The sequence below is a fragment of the Acipenser ruthenus genome, chromosome 21 (genome assembly GCF_902713425.1).
Source record: "Acipenser ruthenus chromosome 21, fAciRut3.2 maternal haplotype, whole genome shotgun sequence".
Lineage (NCBI taxonomy): Eukaryota > Metazoa > Chordata > Actinopteri > Acipenseriformes > Acipenseridae > Acipenser > Acipenser ruthenus.
The window spans coordinates 21,905,363-21,925,438 of NC_081209.1; the positions used below are offsets into that span (position 1 = coordinate 21,905,363).

Consider the following 20,076-nt stretch of genomic DNA (forward strand, 5'->3'; position numbering starts at 1 on the left):
CTGAGAACCTCTTCTCTTACAGCACACTGTAGAACAGTTTGGAGTTCAAGGAGCAACACGTGGCTAAAGAACCATCTGTTGGACAGCTCTGGTATAGAGTAACACAATCACCGTTACCATGCATGTTGTATTTTTACATTTCAAACTGTTTTTCACATCAATATATTATATATATATATACATATATATATATATATATATATATATATATATATATATATATATATATATATATAAAATCATATTATTGAAACTTTCTAAAGTTTAAACAAATATCTTCATATTGTAACATTGAAATATATATCACTTTACTCAAGTAGATTTTTATCATGAGATCTAATTTAGTGCTGATGTTTGATATTCTGGCTCCTGTATCATGATACCGATACCCTACCACCACCTACTGCCCCCCCCCCCCCCCAAAAAAAGTTACCTACAAAAAATGACACAGCAGTATTCAAAACTTACCTCCATCTGAGGCAAAAGAAAAAACAATATGCATTAATGCAGTGAACTACTGACCACTTAAAACAGGAGGGTGGGAGGGTTGTGAATATGTATCCGATTTTATTACTTTTAGTTGGATTCAGGACAGAATACATGTATACATATAAATTAAAAATTAATGGGATTTAGTGATAAAACATGAAATTATTCAAACATATTCCCAAGTCATATGCGTTTGTGTAGTATAGACTTCAGTTGTATTTGCATCCAGTCTCCCTGCCATACTCAGGAAATTAAAGGATTTGTGGATGGCACTGGTTTTATAGAGGGGCGAAAAAAAGAAGAGGATGGTGTCATATGAAAGACACCAGAATTCAGCTACACACTTTGGTGTTTTATACAGTAAGTAGTTTAAGTGAGAATACTATCAATGGCTAATATTTCTGTGTTCTTACTAAAGGGCCCGAATGTCCACCAACGTTTGAACTGCTTTGCCTCACCTTTCATGGCTTCAGCTGACTGAATGAGCTCTGTGACAGCCCCCGCCACCCGTTTCGAGAACCCAGCTAACTGCTGCTTCAGCTCAGGAGTTGGTTTCTGAAGAACCTGCATTAAGGAAATCAAGAGAGTCAGGTACTATATGTCCTGTGTTTGATATGGTATCCTGCTCCGGAACTTCAAAAACGCTCATTGGGTGCAAGTTAAAACTAGAATAAACTGTAAATCAAGGAGACAGTCAGTGAGTCTAATGAAAACAGAAAAAATAGCTACAATACATACAAAATACAATCTGAGGAAGACAAACATTTTCACAAGTGTAGAAACAGAGATTTAATTCTTTAGTTTTACTCAGTTTTTTAAGATGTTTAAGTTATAGGTGAGATATGGATTATCATTTTTCTTGATATCCAATCTTTGCCTGACTTTTGTCTACTTCCAAAACTCTTTGAACTTGATAATGAAAGATAGCTGAACACACACTCACACACACATATATAAACCGAGCTTTAAGGTACTAAAGTCTAATGTTGCCAATAACAATTGGAGCATGTCCCACTTTGCTGGCTTCTCAAATTACAGATGAAATGCAGCAGCTCAGATTTTGTTTGTTTAAATTTGGTGCTCACATCCTAAAAAAAACAACTGCCAGCCACTAATATATTTCAAAGAGATACATATTACACCCCCAGCGCCACAGAAATGCAGCAGTTGGACTCTTGGGCTGGATCCCAAACGAGACAGCAATTGGACAGCAATATGTATTCCTGGCAACATTTGAGACACAAAAAGCTGGGCCATAGCATCATTTTCCCTTTTGAAAAGACAATCACTGAAATTGATTTTTGGTAGTAAAACAATAACTAACTGCAACGTTGGCATGTAGGAGAGTTTATTATATATTATTATTATTAAACACCTTGGGAGGACTTACCCTGAAAAGGCACTAATAAAAATTAAATTGTCAATTTAATATTGTTAAACACAAAACAAAAGCTAGGGTTTTGGTGCAGGGAGCAGCCAATACAAATTTAGAACTGCCAAGAATCCAAGTGGAAATCAACCTACCAACAGAACATGCTCCAGCAGCTCAGTGTAGCCAATGGTACACTCCGCCCCAAAACGCAGGGCACGGATTCGCACATCATCTCCCACTTCCTGGTGATAGGCAGCTTGCTAAACGTAGAGGAACGAAGTGGAAGTCAAAGATTTGCATTTGTATGCCCACATTCTTAGACCTCTTTCATCTCCCCACCCACCTCCCCTGATTTTCAGTATTTTAAAAGTATTTACATTGATTTTGCTTACATTACTGAAATGTGAATAGTCCCTAAAAAAAAAAAAAAAAAAAAAAAAAAAAAAAAAAAAAGGATTTTGACCACATTTAATATTAAACCAGCATTCTGGACCGCATTCCACTCCTTTGTCAGGTTTGAACAAACTAAAACAGCTGCTGCATGGAATACAATCTGTTTTAAAATGTAGTGAAATTCAAGCGGACATGCTAGTTCCATTTCATTTGTAGGAAATGGCCGTTGGCTCATTACCAACTGTTTTTGGGTCTACTGCTGCTAGAAAACACTACATTTTAGTAAAATGACACCACTTCCAGTATTAAAAGAAAAAAAAAAATATATAACACATTTATTAAAGATGGAAAATACTTTAAAATAAATACATCATCAAGATACAGCTTAACCTCTGTGGTATAATTCTACGGAATTAAAACTGTAATAAACAACTAACTAAGCTTAGAAAGTCGGGCGATAACTTTAAACATGTGTGTGTTCCAATTCACAGATTATACAGCTCCACCTAGTGGTGGAAGAACTCAATGCACGTTTCTAACTTTTACTGCAAAATTGAGTCCTCTGTTGTGCATGTTCATGTTTTCTCCTACCTTGCAGGTCATCAGCATGTCAGTAATGGCTTTACGGCTGAGGTTGGCTGTTGCGATCACGTCCTCCTGTCTCGCAGAGTTGCCAGCTGCCACAGCTTTGGCAGTTGCCGTGGTGATGCCTTTAGTCATCCGGATGAACTCTTCGGGTGTAGACACCCTGTCCGGCACCTGCTTTGACTGGAATACCTGGGAAGAGGATCAATAGATTTGAACAGGTTTGACTGTAGTTTATCTTAAAAGCTATTGCATTCCAAAAAGGGATTTTATTAGTATTTTGTTTTAAATAAATCGCTGTATGTTTTTGTGCAAAGTGACACCAGAGATTTGGGGTATTTATTCATGTAGGCCCAAATGTTTTTTTACAAACTGAAGCCAATTGTGCTTAATAAGTTCCTCTCTGTGGTTTAAATAAGTTACCAATAATACTAAATACAAGAAGTTTGATACATTGACAAGTAAATAGGTGCAGTATGGCCAAAATATTCAGATTGTATAACCCCCTTCAAGGGATTCTTATTTCCTTACATTTTAATTAAGACAATTGCACTACATATTGCAGGTTTCCTCCTTATCTTACAATGTTACACATTCCCAGTGTCAATAGATAGATTCAATGCATTTGAAGCATATATTTTATACCTCCCCAGTTACATTAACATACCCTTGAAAATACCAACTAATATTTGCAATGTATTACAGAGTTTCCCAAAAAAGGGGATGAAACACACTGTAGATAAAGCATCCACATCAAACAATAGTGCCGTTCAGAGTACATCAATTACATCACAACAGTGCTTAAAAAGCTAAATAAAGACAGTATAGCCGTCTCCTGGGACTGGCAAGCGTCACTAGTGCAGATGCACGCTCAGCTCATTTCTTTACCGTCAGCTCCTGTTTGATGCACTCGATTGTGGCTTCAAGTGCTCTGGTCCCTCGAGTGGCTTCATCCTCCACAGCTTTCACAGTCTTCAAAAGCGACGTGACGTTGGTCACCATGACCTGAAGGTATAAAAGAGGCATTTTATTCACATGTTGATCCGGATAGGAGGTCTAACACATAAACAACGCAGTTTATCCGTTTTGACGATGCACTGAGCAAGTTAATTCAATAAATAAATGAGCTGCTACACTCTAATTATTTTGACCCCCCCCCCCCCCCCCCCCACCCCCCACCCATTCGAACGTTGGCTCACTGCTGCAAGCCACTTACTGATCAGGAGGACCGAAGATCAACGGTTCCCTCTGTCAAGCCAATCGGACATGTTACCCAGAGACTGAACCCAGAAGGCAAGAGCCCAGCCTGAGAAGCTTGTCGAATGCCATCTGCTCTGACTGGACTGTTCCTTACCTTGGCAGCGCTCTTGAGCTGGTACATGGAGGGATCGTCAGCCGGCTTGCCTGAAGCACACTTGGTGGCCCCGATCAATTCAGCCAGAGCCTTGGCAACATCTTTCACGGCATTGATCAGCACGACCTATAGAAACATCAACCTCTTTGTAAAACAGCGCTGTTCCTGCAATTTGTCACGTTGCAGCCGCTGGAAATACATTTTAGAAAAATAGCTTACATGCTTGGAAATCATTGTCTATTTAAAATCAGTATACACTGTATAGCAATAGTGTTGCATCACAGGCTCTAGATTTGAAAAGAGCGGCTCAACATCCTCTTGACTCTCAACACTTAACTGTGTGGTAAGAGTGCAACAGGTTTCCAAATCAACAGTGCAGGAACCGAGAAGTCTTGAATCACATGCCAAAACAGTAGAACATCAATATTATTCACAAATACATTTACAAACGCTTCAACATGTCTGTAATGCATGTGCCTGTGGAGGGACAACATTTTGAACATTAGGATTAGTCCTACGGGTCCAACCCTTAGACATCCTGATAATGCTCCTCACCGCTTCATAGGTTAGCAGGCTGCCCGAGACGCACAGTAAAAGAGCCAAGCAGTGCTGACCCACAGTGTTTTCTGCTCTTATTCAGGTTTACCTGAGTTTCCGGGTCATCTGATCCAATGCTGGTGGCTCCCAGCTTCACCACATCAGTCAGCTGTGTGATGGTATTAGCAGAAGATTGGGCAGCCTGGGCCAGTTTGTCCTGGCTGGAAGCAGCACCTGATACCAGCATCTTTGTGTCCTCAACTAAGGCCTTAGCAGTCTTCAATATATTCTCCCTGTCAGAGAGGCAAGGATACAATATCCATGGTTACTCAAATCCCTTTTCATGACTTGCACAGCTCCCACACATTATAGCCGACGCTGTGCTCTTTCCACATGAAAATAAAACCATTGTATAAGACGCTATTTAATAGAGAAAAACCAAGGCATCTTTTATACGAAGGCAGTTCATTATAAAAACCTTTAGTGTCATTCTAATATAAATTGCCCATAGCCTACACCTAATTAATATATGGAATTTTCTGAAACCAAGATAAAAAGTAATGGAAAGTTTCATTGCTTCTGCTGCATACATTTATATTAATGGCCAACATTCATCTTCACATTTGCTGTGTGGCTTTTAAGGTAATTACATTAACATCCTCTCAACTGAGCTATTTAGATTACTTTGATCAGTTTTCTCAAAACAGCCCAAAAGCTGAGGATTACTGCAATTTATTTGGTGCAGGTAACTAAGTGAATGGAGGTTTAGAAACAAACAAGTATTACTGATACAGGTAACACTAGGGGACAGGTCTGTAGAGAAAAGAAAAGTAAGAAACAAGATCGTCAGCGACCACATCACCGGACACAGCTGTACATACAAATTTAGACCTATCAGTAACGTGAAAGAGTAGATTTTCCATGCATGTCCGTATGGACATGGAAATTGTGTCTGACAGACGCCACCATGTACCCCCATATTCTGATACACTCCATAACTAAAAGATTCTTCCAAGTGAAAATCACACTTAAATAATGATTCTCTATGTAAAAAGGTATGTATTCCCAGTTTCAGACGTTGTGGAGGACCTTGTGTAGGTAGTAAAGAGGAGTCTCTGACCTGTGATCGGCAAACGACTCTTCGTTCTCTGCGTTGAGGGTGCCTGACGAAGCAAACATGATGGTGGTGTCGAGATCCGCGATGATGCCGGACACAGCGGAGGCTGCAGTGATGCAGGCCTGAGTTCCTTTATTTCCAGCCTGAAGCGCAGACAGAACCATAGAAACCTACACACACACACAATAAAAAAAATAAATAAATAAAAAATAAAAGTACTTTTCAGGGAACTTCAGAAAAGATGTGCTTGCTCACTCCTCAGATCTGTTTTCTCAGGTGCGCTCTGAGAATGGCTTACAGATGTCAAACTTCTGCTTTTTGTAGTCTGCTATAAAGAACCTATTTACCATCATTGCTCCCTAGTTTAGGGTTAAGACTTCTTGCCCTAAGGAAAACTTCCATGTCTTAATGGAAGTCCAAACACTACCCTGCTTATTGCTTTTAATGTGTAGTTCAGTTTTGTCTGCCACCTAGTTGCAGAAACAATGAAGTGCATCCGATTAAAAAAACAAACAAAAACATTTCAACATTTCGTTACTTTTGGCAAAATAAGCACATAAGGTCTTGTGGAGTGCACAGAAGATAAACATGTGGTAAATGCATCCTAGCATTGTAGTGTAACACTGAACACTGCACGGCTGCTATTTAGTTGAAGTAGATGGCATCCCTTTTAAGTGGATTATCAGTGATCAGAAGTAGGCTGAGCAGGAATGAGTTCTGCTCATATGCAATCTATTCCACTAGGCGATCAGCAAAATGGAAACTGTAGAGGAGGGGTTGAAAAGGTGAAATTAAAAAATATAAAAACAAAGAAAAATGTCCCCTTTCCCTTAACCACACCGAAAAGTACACATTTTAAATCCTTCCCAGACTGAACTCCGAAAGTTAGCCCTCTCCCTGGAATTAAATATGAATGACCTTATACAACCCTGCCATCTGGAATCACTTTCATTGAGACCACTGTTACTGTGGCAAGCAAAACATACAAACTAGAACATTGTTTATTGGGGTGGAACATCTTAAAGAAAAACAGCTTGTTCTTGATTTTCAAATACACAGGCATTGAAATTGATTGTAGTTCCCGGATTCAACACAAATATAAAAACTGGTAAAAGCAGTATCTGGAAACAGCCTTGTAAAAGAGATCAAATAGGCTAAACGGGTACTAAATACAGGACCAAAGTACAAAAACAAGGGGTCAACAACCACCATCAGTACAAGAAACACTGCAGTTACCTTTTCAGTTACTGCTCGGGCACACTCGATCAGCTCTCTCTTGGTGAAGCTGTCTGTGGGGGTGATCTGCAGGGCTCCAGCTTTCTGAACCAGGAAGATACAGCCATGACCCAGCTCCTGGACTCGGGTTTTTATCTGGAATCCAATCTGGAGCAACAACAATTAGAGCGAATGTCTTAGCGAGGGTACACACATAACACATTTTAAAAAGGTTTGTCTAAGGTAACCAAACCGGCAAATGCATTCGGTCTTGCATTCGTATACAACACATTCCAGGTGTTATTATCCTGATCTACATCCACAGCACGCCCAGGTGTAATGGGTAGTGTGTTGCCTGATGCACGGGTAACATTAAAAGCAGTATAAACCACACACGCAGGCGAGCCTGGCTCGTTTGCATAGTGATTAAGATGCTCGTCTGCATTATTTAACAAAAAACATTTAACATTATTTAAACCACTATGCAAAAAAGAGCTAGGCTGCATGTGTGAGTTAAAGGACATACGGTTTCAAACTGGACATGATTTAGCCATTGATACTGTAGCTCAGCCAATTAGGCCTCCTGATCTATAAAAATGATTCTAAGAAAAGTTCATGAGAAGCCAGAACTCCCCCATGATCCTGATCCTAAAAATACAAGGAGAGACTCGTTGCTGGAGCAGTGGTAGCCTGTGAAGAGCCCCGAGCAGCAGGGCACACAGTGCGCTCACCTCCTCAGGTTCTGCTGTAGCTGCTGCCAGTCGGCCCTGGTGAGCCAGATGACCATAGTCTGTGGTAACCTGAGAAGCTAGGCCTCCCAACTCCTCCGGACTGGCCACAGATTTTGTCATCTGGAGAAAGGAAAACGATTCTTAAAAACTCTTACCAAACATCCTCACCAAGCAATATTTTTAATCTCACCAGCTTTAAGATATAACAAAATGATGTGAACCGCAGCCCAAAATCAGCTTCTTTCTAGATTCAAAATATTCACAAGGGAAGCAAAATGTGCTTTGTGAAAACGGAAGGATCAACTTTGTCTTGCAACAAAATAATTAAAAAATGTATTTACTTTTATTTAAACGTGTAATGCTTACATTTTGATTAAAAAACACAAAGGCAGAAGTTGCAAAAAGAATGCATCTTGAATACAAAAAACAGAATATTTATATTGGCCAATAACCAAAAAACAGAATCAATGTCCACAGAAGCAGAAGTAGAAATAGGCAAATACAGTACACAATCTATTTTCTACAGTCTATTTTAATCATTTTGGGTTTTACCTACCATTTCCTGGGCGGTAACCGCAATGGCCTTGGAATATTTGACCATTGTTGTCTGATAATCTACAAATGAACCTTCTGGTTCCGGAGGAGTGCCTTCATCCAACTGGGAAAGAAAACCACAAGCAGGTTTAAGTATAGAAGCAGCAAAATGTTTTAATGATGCCTGTGGTCTACAGTGTAGTACACTCTATATTGCTCCTAGCTTTACATCCGGGATGCTTTGAAATATAAAAAACCACAACAAATGCCTCAACGCTCATTACAGAACCGAAGATTCAAATTAACATGTTAAAGCATCACTTTTACTAATTGCAAACATGAAACCCAAGACAGCAGGTGGCATGAAGAGATATTTGGTCCGAAGCCAAAAGCTGACCTCAACAGCATGCTGTTGTTACAATATCTACTCGACTCATCATCTGATCTAATTGTTTAATTTCTGGCCGGTGAATTCCTAAGCTTGGTTGTTTGGCCTTTTTATTGGTTCTGATTGAAACCAGAAGACTTGTAATAACTGGTTTAAAGACACATTAACAACTGATCATTTCTGACAGGCATTTTATACTTCTATTTGACTTGCAGTACCAGCACAAATTATGGCAACAACAGATAATTTGTGGCAAGACTAGGGGGATTGTATTGCCCATTTTTCCTCACTCATACCCTTTACTTACTAATTATCTAGGTATCCCTGAATAGATAATCTTCTCCTCTTTCAAAATATGCTATGGAAGCTATACCATTTGCAGTTACTGCACAACAATATCATCGTTTGTTTGTGATTTTGAAATTCCTTTGCTTGTAGCACTCTGAGGGAAAAGTGACTTTGCAGGCAGCCATGTTGCAAAGGTCTCCTGGATTTGTGGTTGGAGAGTCACAACACTCAATAGTGTTATATTCCGGATATAAACACCACCTGCTATTGTATTTTGTAAAAAACAAACAATACTTACTCTGCCCATGGCCTCAGCAATGGAGTCCACCATGCCCCCGACCATGCCCACTTCACTGGCCGCTTCGTTCATTGTGACCATGATGTCGTCCACTGCCTCCTTCATCAGCTGGGTAGCTTCTGCAATAGCGTCATGAGTGTGGGCAGCCTGCATGGACAGGATTACAACAGGACACAACACAGATTAACATCACTGAGGGCGGTTCTGACATTAGCACACTATTTCTCGACTGTCAACGAGCAACATGCTGGAGAAAGATGATCTGGTCCTTTACCACCTTCCAGCACTCTAGACTAGCACAGTACGGTTATCTTCTCCCACATCCTACTCAATGAGCACTACAGACCCTCCTTAATTTAGCTGCAAGACTGGCATGCTGACACTAGCAAATTCAGGGAGCCAAATTATTATAAATAGTCTACCATAACATTATGCATTTCTATTAATCCACACTACTAAAAGATAAGCCATTCAATAAATATTTTGTGCAAGCACACATAAAATAACGATTTTACTAAAACCTTGAAGTGTTTAAGCTGTCTACCCATGAAATATGTAATTTCAGTTGAAACTAAAAATACAATACTGTTGAATTTAGAGGTACTGCATCAAATTTAATTACGGGTGTGTGATTATGGTACAGTACAGTACCTTAGGGTTACCACCTCCTTCTTTGGCTGCATAGAGCATCTGAAGGGCAGACTCTGCCAATGTCTTGGTCTGGTCCAACACGGTCATCTGTTGCTGGTGATCCAGAAGTTTAGACGCAACTCCAACAGAGGCAAGAATGAGAGGTTCAAAGTAGCTAGCCAGCTGCGTAACCTGTTGTGAAGAATATATATGTATTAAAAGAATAATAATAATAAATACAAAGAGGGGGCAAAGAAATTCAAATCAAACCTGATCAGTTGGAATGTACCTTGTGTCCCAGCTGGGCTGCCTCTCCTCTGGCCGCATATGAAATGGGATCAATGACATGGCCAATCTCTTGTACAACAGAGGTCAACTGCTCCTGCAAAGCCTGGTGGGAAAGCAAGTTATCTCACTTTGGCGCCTTGACCACTTGTTGCTGTATCTTACATTTAATTTGCAATTTTACCCTGCTAAAAACACATTGAAATGGCACCTGAAGCTATTCGTCTCTAACGCCTTACAGTTAATAATGCAAATGCAGTTAATACTACTGCAACTATGCAGATTGGCACCTGCATAGTTGCAGTAGTATTATATTAGCTATTTAGGCTGAAAAGCCTGGCTGTTTGTGTGTTTTACCTCTAGTGAAATGTCATCCCTCAAAGGCAGGTTTTGGCTAACAGCTGCAAGAGAAGCCTGTTCAATACCCCGGATACATCTGTTAATGTTGTCGATGGAATAGTCACACTCCCTCTGGCCAGGAGCCTTGTCCCTGATTGAAGAACAAGAAGGTGGTGTTGTTACATGCTATCAAAGGTTTACTGGAGAACTACCTGTTACAAAGAAAAACAGACACCAAGGAATTCTATTTCTGTGTAAAACAGAACTGCGAGACACAGTCCTGTAGCGAATTCTGAGAGGAAACAGTTAAAGCCTTTGTTAATATGTCTTTAAAGCAGATATGGATTCCATCTCAGGTTACAGGTAAAATGAGTCTGATGGTGTTGGAATAATCTCTAGGTCGGCTGTGTTATCCACATTAGTATGCTTTGTAACTCAGCACCGCTCAACCAATCCCTGTGCAAAGAAAACCAAATGAGCTTGAGACTAAAGTACCCTGACCCAACAGAAAAAATATTTAAAAGCAGAAGAGATGTGGGGGTGAAATACAGCACAGCACACCACAAAAAGGAAATTATTTTCCATCAGATAATGTTAACATCCCACTCACTTCAGCATCAGTGTATTCTGCCCAACTTGGAATTCTTAAAAAAAGCAAAGCTTTCCTACATCATGCATTTTAGTTGCACGGAATAGAAAGTGACAGATCAAATTACTTCCACCAGCCACACTTGCTAGTTCACCAGCTACCAAGCCTTCAAAATGCAGTTGTTCATATAACCCGCACATTAGGACCGTCAGACAAAACAGTACAGCTACTGTTAATGCCTGTCTATCTATCTTCTCATGGCTGGCTTACCATTGCATTACACAATTTAAAACTTATGTTAAATACAATTTCTCATTTGATTCTTTTGATTTAAGAATGTTCTTATTAATCACCTACCTGATTGATGTAATAAGGCTCTTGATAGAGTCTGACACTGTGCGTGAATGGCCAGCCAATATAGACCAGGTAGGAGGATCCTTGGGATTAATAACCAATGAGCGAGCTGTTTTAAGGAGGAGAGATGAACTGTCCAGCATGGCTCTTGCAGAGTACAGGATTGGTTCTTGGGCTGCACACCCCTGTAGACAACACCAGAAGAAATCACTAGAAACATACATATACATACTATTTTGCAAAAAGCATCCCATAATTTCAAACCACACCATCTTACGAGTATTAACACAAAGTAAAAGCATCTTCAGAATACATGAATATTTGATGTGGGGAAAAATGCCTCTTTTCAGAACAACCATTTTGAACTGAGTCTCCTATAGTAAAGGTGAAACTGTTATGCATAATATGATAACTTCTCTCAGTTAGAGAGAAGACATTCTGTATAAAAAGGTTTAAAACATAAGAAGCCCTCTATTAAAGTGCTGCTTCTTTCTCTCTGCTGGGCATTACTTCAAAATGTATGTGCAAATGGACAACTGTTGAATGTGTTTTAAATATGAAATAAATTTGCATTACAATGTACATTTACAACTTAAACAGTAAAGGTACTTTCATCTTTATTTTACATGCATATTTTTAAAATCACACAATCCTGATTAATGTTTACATTCTAAACTGTTAAACCCTATTCAAAGTGCACATGGACCAACTACCCCAGGTGCATCCCTGGAGGGCAGAAATGACTTCCTCTTCCTTGCATGCTGTCCATTCTTGGAGATGGGTTAAGATTAAGGGGTTTTGCTTATTTTTGGGTTTCCAGGCAACATGCAACCACTGCCTGCAATGGAAAGCTAATGAACGCCAGGGGATGTCCATAGTGAGAAAAGTGTTTATCCTTTAATAAATTATTATTACTGCTCAAAAGACAAGGAGCCACAAAACTGGTCTATTAGTTTGAACCAAAGCAAGTCAAAGGCAATTAATTGATAATCCTGTACAGGCAATGTGGAATCCCAACAGCTATCGAAGAACCTGTTAAGAAATGGATCAGCATTCTAAATGGTACACAGCTCCTAAAATGGTACCTCTCTGCTGATCTGAGCAGGAATGCTGACAAATTCTGGATTGGAGGCGAACGCTGCGAGATTCTCCACTGCTTCTATAAGGGGTGAGGTGGCAGCTCTGCACTTGTCACGATTCTCTTCGGAAAAATCTCCATCCAATGCCTAGGGAAAAGAAAAGAGTTAAAATTGAGCTTTGGTTATCAGGGTGACCTTTTCACCAAGATCACACTTGGGTAACCTTCACCTTAATGGACTTAAAAGAGAGAGGTGCATTTACTGTAGCTTGCTGGGATCTCTAGCTGCTCCTATGCCTTGAAGGATCGTTAACAGGGCCCAGTGTGACAGTGTATATTGGCAAACTAGACATGCAGTACAGAGAATGTGTCATAGATCAGTTTGGGCAATCCTAAATAAACTGTTTACTGTAAATTTACTTCTTGCTTTTGTGTGGACAATGATAAATCCCTAACCTCTGGATAAGACATAAGAAAATCTGCTGGGGCAAACGCATTCCTTAATAAAGAGAAACATTTCTAACCGATCACTTCATTCTTCTAACAGAGACACTCTGGTCATAACCCCTATGCTGGATCTGAAGTAGTTACTTGGGTTGACACTTATCTGCACCAGCAGCACAGTATATAGGGTTAGAGGCAGCAATACAAGAACACTAACTTACAAAATCATCATTTTGTGATTAAGTTTTATTATTGCATTCAAAGTTTTAAATCATACCTAATTTGATTTAACAATGTCCTTGCACTCTGCCAGCATCCTTCCAAGGTTACCAGATTTAAAGATCTCCATACTTTCCGATTATTACAAGACCACTTTACCTTAATTGTCTTAACCAGGTTGGCAGTGCTGTTTGCCACCTCTTTAGCCGACTGCACAAAGTGTCTCTTAGCAACAGGGTTTCCTGTTTTGGAGGAGGCGATGCGGCAGGCATTGCACAAAGCAGAGGTGTGCTTGGCTACAATAGTGGCAGCTGACAACACCTGAAAAGGCAAAAATAAAATAAAACCACTGGTTGTTTATTTTAGGGGGAAAAAAAATACAAAACCTGTTTTTATTTCCTTTTGCTACCAGATGCTTTGCTTTGACCTATATATATATATATATATATATATATATATATATATATATATATATATATATATATATATATATATATATATATATAATCTCTTAGTTACTCTATTACCTGAGATGGGCTGCTTGCAGGGTCCACAAGGTTCTGACAGGCCATCTGGATTGCTTGATTGGCTCTGGCAAACTGGATGGGATCCACTAGCCCCTGTTGACCTGCCTGGCTGTTTGGGTCAGACACACCAACCAGATAGGAAGCCTAAAGAGAAATGGGAGAGCCAGAGACTAAGGCTATGCAACAGTCAAGTATGTTTTGTTTTATACAGTGTTCCCCTTTTAAAACGCTGTAATCGTGAGCCATAGTTAAGAGGACGTGCTATTTGTATTCTGTCTTATAATGAGAATACAAGTGCTAGTGTAATGGCATTATGGGGCAAATGGGAGCCATGACCATTTGAACTTGGGTTTTGGGTGTTTGGGATATCTTCTCGTAAATACAATAAATATTCATGCTTTATTTTAAAAACCTGTTACTGTATTAAAACCAGAAAATGGCATAAGCAATACAAGTTCAGTGACAATTTTCGTCTCAAAATGGCATCTGAAGTGTCTGTCTTGTATGCCAGAGTCAGGGTTGCCAACTGGCTGCAGAATGTACGGACACTAAGCCGGGTCAGGTTTTGTAACTCGCCACTAAACCACAAATGAATTGATGTTAAATCAACAAGTAAATTGGTTGTGAATTGCATGAGCGGCTTCAATAAATGTGTTCAATTGTTTAATTGCGGTGGCAATTCTATCCAGAGAGTATCATAACATGTATTAAAAATCATATTGCTTGAAATGTTATATAGTAAACAATACGTATCCAAATAATGCAATTCCATCGTTCTAGAAAATTCTGCACTCGCCCGCACTCTCTCGTTTAACCTTGGGGTTGAGTTTCTATTAATGTAATACTTATTTCTGCTTTGCACAGTCCCGCCCCAATCAGACAAATACAGCAAATCAGCAAGCTGTATAGGTCTGATTGATAGAAACGATCCTCACAGGAAGTAATTCCCGCCCCCAGACAGGTGTGTGCTTTTAGAAATAGTTACCAAACAATTCCATTCCTTTAGTGACGGCTCAAGCAATATACACTCATGTTACATGCTCAATAAAATCAATGAATTTGTGGTTAGAGAGGCGAGTTAAAAAACCTGACCTGGCTTAAAGTGTCCGTAAATTCTGGAACCAGTTGGCAAACCTGGCCAGAGTGATGTACAATATATGTTATTATATTTATTGTGCTTATTTTCCACCTTATAGAATGGGGAGAACGGTGATGCAAATGGTCTCCGTTTATTGAGTACACTGTAATACAAATGTGAAGTTCCAAAATGAAATCCAAAACAGATGCTTCAGAAGCTGCAAGCAAATAATGCATTTCAGAAGCATGTTGCCCTAATCCCAAGGGGTTCAAAACAGACGGCCAGAGATAGATATAAAACTGGGCTACAAGAGCAAAGTCCACAGGGGTGCTCACAATCTCAGCCACACCACTCTCATGAATTCATTACTACATCTTTGCACAGTGTCATTTTTCCAATGATTTCAGCTGCGTTTCTTGATGCCTACTGACCACGTTCCTTCCTGGTAGAAAAGCCTTAAAACTGCAATGAAACAGCCACAGTGCCCTTGGGAAAACATAGTATGATGTGTGGAATGAAATCCCCTGAGCTTACCTGGCCTGCAGCTTCTGTCAGCCCACACAAAGCCTTGGAAGCAACGCTCACACAATCACCAAAAGCTGGTAAGTCGCCTGTCTTGCAATTGTGAGAAATCCCTGCCATCGACTCTCCCAGGACCTGTGAAGGGAAACAATCAAGATGTCTGAAACAGAATTCCCAACAGCAGCCAATATATCCATGCCCCACCCCTTTCCAAAACATTATGACTTATTACCTTGGAATTCTCCATCACACTTTCAATGCAGTCAAAGTAGGAGAGATCACTGACTGGCTCATTGGGGTTATCCAGCATTCCTTTCACAGTCTGTACAGAGAAACAGCAAGCCACTGTGGGGTTACAGACTTTTCTAATCACACAATGCATCCAACACAGAAACACTAACTGCAAAACTCTACTATTGGTTTTGGTAAAGGCTGAGAGTTTGGGTTCCAGGTGCGTCAGTCAAGAATCAGTCCACACAGAAATGTTTGCAGGTACCTTGACCACATTTACTGCAGCACACTCCTCAGCAGAGAGGTGAGTGGGTATGAAGGAAAACAACACTCCTAGATCATTTATTGCCAGCTATGCTGTTGAGCTAAGATCAGGAAATGGAAAGTGGAAACGGGGCCAGGGGGACACCAAGTATCCCTAAAACTGTATGGTACCATGGGGGCCTGCAGTGAAAAATAACATGAAAATGCACTCACACACTTATATGGCAGATATGCTGTATGCGTGCTGTGTTTTTGTGCGACACAAACTAAGCTGTTATCTGCTTTTAACAACCAGTAAACCCCAGAAAATATTTTTTATTTAAAAAAAATGGCAGAGGCACCTTGATTAATTCAGTCTGGTGACAGGTTAATTCATGACCTGCTTTCTAGATTAGTAGGACATAGATAAGCTTTAATGACATTTATAAATCCCATTACATGTAGTTTAATTTAAAGAAAAGACCGGGGTACGTGCACAGAACTGCAGTGATGTGTTAATGGACTGGCTGGTTTTACAGCAGGTACCTCCAGCTCTCGCAATGCATTGTCACACTCCTTCTGCCCCGGTGCCTGCTGGGTACACAGTGTGATCAGCTGGTTGATGCTCTCCGTCACAGCTCTGAAATACAAAAGGGAACACCTGGGTTTCAAAACCCTATAGACACAATTTCAATATTTGCTTCAAACTTATCCCTGTTTGCAAAGTGGACTTTCTCATGAAGAATAACAAATTGAACCCGAGTTTGTAGAGCTAAGGAAAACAATGTTAGAACAGCCTGCTGGAATAAAAATATGTTTAAAAAAAACCAAGGTGACAATCGAAACTAATAATTATCAGTGCCATGACAAATTGCAGGCTAGAGGTTGAGTAAGTACAGCAATTACAGGCATTTATTTTGTGTGTAAAAACTGCACATTGTTTCTCATATAAACAGACTATAATGCAAACTTCAGGGAAATATCTATTAAAGCAAAACAGAAAATTCTATATAGTGTATAATTAAAAATACCACTGGGGTAATAAACCTTTTTCATTGATTACTTGTATGGCCCATTTCATTACTGAAGTTTGGTTTTAAAATAAAAATCCTATTGGTCTATTTATTTATGTTCTGTTGAAAATGGGGATATCTGATGCTTTGCTCAGATAATAAAAAACAACATGTCCATGTCAAGGTACTAATTGGATCAGGTAAAACTGATCTTTTCCTATACAGCAGAAACAATAATTATCATTAATTATTACTGACACTCATCATTTTAAAAAGAGGAAATCTAATTGTCTAAAGGCTGAACTCAAGTTCATTAATAAAACTATTCAAGGTAGATCTGTCAATCAGCCTCTCTCAGTAGCTTCTGAGTCTAGGACCTTCTTCAGCATCTCAGCCTCCAAGCCTGAAGACTCTTCTGACATCCATACAGGCTCCTCAACACTAAGGCTACAGAATAATAGAAATTCCTACCTTGCAGCTGCCGCTAAGAGATTCTTGGTGTTTGGTGCTCCAGGATCAACTGAGAGAGACTTGGCAGCCAAGAGCAACTTGCTGGAGGACATAGAAATGTTCTTGAGGTTTCCAATGACCTGGATTTGGTCTTCCTTGGACTGGGAGGACAAACGTACATACATGGTGTGGAAACTGTCCATTTTCATACAAAGCATATAATTTAACTTGCAGTCTCAATGACTGAGGCCATTATTATCTAACTTGAAGCAGAATCCAATTGGGAAGACTGTTCCAACAATGCCTGGGTCACATGGATCACAGAAAACTGCATTTTCCGAGAATACTTCTGTTGTCAAAACGGCCCTTTATCAAAGCTGATCTGCCTTCAGTGCCAGGCACCAGCATCCTATCTATTTGAACTTCCCAGATGTTCAATTGATTTTTTTTCTTTTCTTCTGTCATTCTCAAGTAATCTATTGTTCCTCTAAATTGTATCAACTACAGAGACACCCGTCACCCTTGCCAGTTTTCAGATTTATTTGATAAAACATGTACTTATGCCTGGAATTATTCCACACCCTTTTAAGCTGTAATATTTAAGAAAAAAACAACAAAGCACTGTATCAAACCAAAATTAAACTCATAACCCTCTTTGCTCTTGTAAAATCTTACAGATAAAGAGATTCTATATTTGCTCAGCAGAGCAGCACTACACATTTCTAAAATTCTTCAAATTTAGCCCATGATATCACATCATTATCATTATCACGTGCTGGAATGGAGTTGGGAACTCTAGCTTCCAGATGTCAACTGTATGCAAAAGTTGCCTTGGAGACAAGATGTCAGAAGGTCAATCGCATCTCTATTTTTGACTTCCCAGTATGAGGATAAAAACACACTAGTTTGCTGTCAATTTGACAGCATGAGAGAGATAGAGAGGTATTAAAAAAGGTACTGTAGATGGCATAAAACGTCCCTGTAAAGGTACCTGTGTCTGGCCAGCCATTTCAATACCAGCATCAAGGAACTCGTCAAAGTCTTCACTGAACTTTCCGGACGCAACGGCCAGCTGACTACTCGTGCCCCTGGATGAGTGGACCACCTCCCCAGCGGACTGATTCAGGTCAGCTGCAGCCTGGTTCAGCTCACTCTGGGCCTCCTGGAAAGACTTGCTGCTTGGAGGAAGCTACAAGTTTACAAGGAGAAGGGAGTCTTATTTTAAGTGCTCAGGTTGAATATCAGTATGTCTCAACAAGAATTAGGCTGCCCTTCATCACAAAGGAAACAAAAAACTGTTTAAAAATGCAATAAAACCCAGATCATCAGACACTGGGAGATCATATAGATTCTGGCAGCCCTTATACAAGCTTGTAAGGTGTATAACTGGTGAATGGCTTGTTGAGTTGATTTGAAAACGTGTATACAGCTTTGCAAATGATAAAGGGAATAAAAAAGGACAACATTGCACCAGAAACCCACACAATGACTGTTAACAGCGGTGTGGTTGGCTGTGTTAGGCAAATACATATGTTTTCCAGTTCCATTCTCCCTTTTTCCTAAATGTGGATTTGTCCATTGTTCTATTATTTAATTTGTATATCCAAATGATGACGGTTAATAAAAACAGACTTGAATAAAACAAAATAATGGCCGTAAAACATTAAGAGGAGAATCAAAATCTGTTGTTTATCCCTAGGGGGAAGTTCATCTTTTAGGAGACAGCATTTGTATTCACTGGCAAAATACACAGCTGTATTAATTCAATAACACAGTGTCAGTCAGTCACTCCTGCACTTAACATTCCTGACAAGAAATATTGGACTTTCACAAAAAGTACTAACAGCCATCCCTCCAACACCTCCATATCTGTACTTCAGTTCATAATCCCTACACCGTTATATGTTTTAAAATCTAATGTTTTAGAAGCTATGGATGAATATAAGCTTGCTTGTGTGAGAAGGCATTTACAGAAAACAACATGCATTATCATAAGTCAATTAGATGCAGATGCAATACCTGCCCAGTGTGACTTGACGTGTATCTGTGAGCATCATTTAGCCTGTTTCGTTATGAGGTCTCTAGCAAATTAAAAGAACCATCAACATAGTGTCCCTGCAACTTCTACACAGTGAACACAGAGACTGGTGAACTCACAGAATCAACGAGGAGTTTCTTGCTGGCTTCTCCAATGCTCTTCAAGGCCATGTCCACATCCTTTTGTCCAGGCAGGCAGTTTACACAGTTATTCAGGGAGTGGGATACTGCCTTTGCCACCTTAAAAAGCAGATAAAGGCTTGTCATTTGGGGTCCTGTATTCATATACAATTAGATATGCTTGTACAAAGCGTCATCATTTGGAAAACAACATCGACAGAGACGGGAATCAAACCATAAACATGTATGGAAACGCAGAGACACAGTCATAAATAACTAATCCTGAGTAATCCCTGGCCCATCTAGTAGATTCCCAGTCTGTTTAAGCCGACTATGCCACCCCACTTTGTTTTCTTCAACTTACAGCCATGTTGCCGATGACTTGTATGATAATCTGCCACTTGTGTTATTGCTTTTTAATCCTTAATGCAAAAATATCTTCCCCAGCATTCTTCTTCAGTCTTAGACGTTGTATTACAAGTTTTATAATAGCCAAAAATGGGTCACAGACATTCGTCTGCAATATTGAAATCTTCAGTCTGTTAATAAATTATCTTAAAAGAATTACAAAGCCCCAGAATCCAAAGAAATAAAAACGCAAATTACAACCATAAAT

The 20,076-nt window shown here is 39.6% G+C and overlaps 1 protein-coding gene across 5 annotated transcripts in view; it reads right to left on the reverse strand.

Annotated features, from left to right (window-relative positions):
• The window catches only part of LOC117428050 (talin-2-like), a 126,229-nt gene that overhangs the window by 10,323 nt on the left and 95,830 nt on the right, over nucleotides 1-20,076 (reverse strand). For all 5 annotated transcript variants that reach the window (XM_058995050.1, XM_058995046.1, XM_058995047.1 and 2 more), the window contains 24 exons: nucleotides 19,461-19,580; nucleotides 18,295-18,492; nucleotides 17,325-17,464; nucleotides 16,387-16,480; nucleotides 15,599-15,688; nucleotides 15,379-15,501; nucleotides 13,767-13,910; nucleotides 13,399-13,560; nucleotides 12,584-12,724; nucleotides 11,502-11,683; nucleotides 10,574-10,706; nucleotides 10,221-10,322; nucleotides 9,953-10,123; nucleotides 9,302-9,448; nucleotides 8,350-8,451; nucleotides 7,794-7,913; nucleotides 7,084-7,230; nucleotides 5,851-6,017; nucleotides 4,840-5,023; nucleotides 4,194-4,319; nucleotides 3,728-3,844; nucleotides 2,846-3,031; nucleotides 2,014-2,121; nucleotides 948-1,053 (listed from right to left, as the gene is read on the reverse strand). In XM_058995050.1, the coding sequence (XP_058851033.1) occupies nucleotides 948-1,053; nucleotides 2,014-2,121; nucleotides 2,846-3,031; nucleotides 3,728-3,844; nucleotides 4,194-4,319; nucleotides 4,840-5,023; nucleotides 5,851-6,017; nucleotides 7,084-7,230; nucleotides 7,794-7,913; nucleotides 8,350-8,451; nucleotides 9,302-9,448; nucleotides 9,953-10,123; nucleotides 10,221-10,322; nucleotides 10,574-10,706; nucleotides 11,502-11,683; nucleotides 12,584-12,724; nucleotides 13,399-13,560; nucleotides 13,767-13,910; nucleotides 15,379-15,501; nucleotides 15,599-15,688; nucleotides 16,387-16,480; nucleotides 17,325-17,464; nucleotides 18,295-18,492; nucleotides 19,461-19,580 (3,310 nt within the window). The remainder of the gene's footprint in view (nucleotides 1-947; nucleotides 1,054-2,013; nucleotides 2,122-2,845; nucleotides 3,032-3,727; nucleotides 3,845-4,193; nucleotides 4,320-4,839; nucleotides 5,024-5,850; nucleotides 6,018-7,083; nucleotides 7,231-7,793; nucleotides 7,914-8,349; nucleotides 8,452-9,301; nucleotides 9,449-9,952; nucleotides 10,124-10,220; nucleotides 10,323-10,573; nucleotides 10,707-11,501; nucleotides 11,684-12,583; nucleotides 12,725-13,398; nucleotides 13,561-13,766; nucleotides 13,911-15,378; nucleotides 15,502-15,598; nucleotides 15,689-16,386; nucleotides 16,481-17,324; nucleotides 17,465-18,294; nucleotides 18,493-19,460; nucleotides 19,581-20,076) is intronic.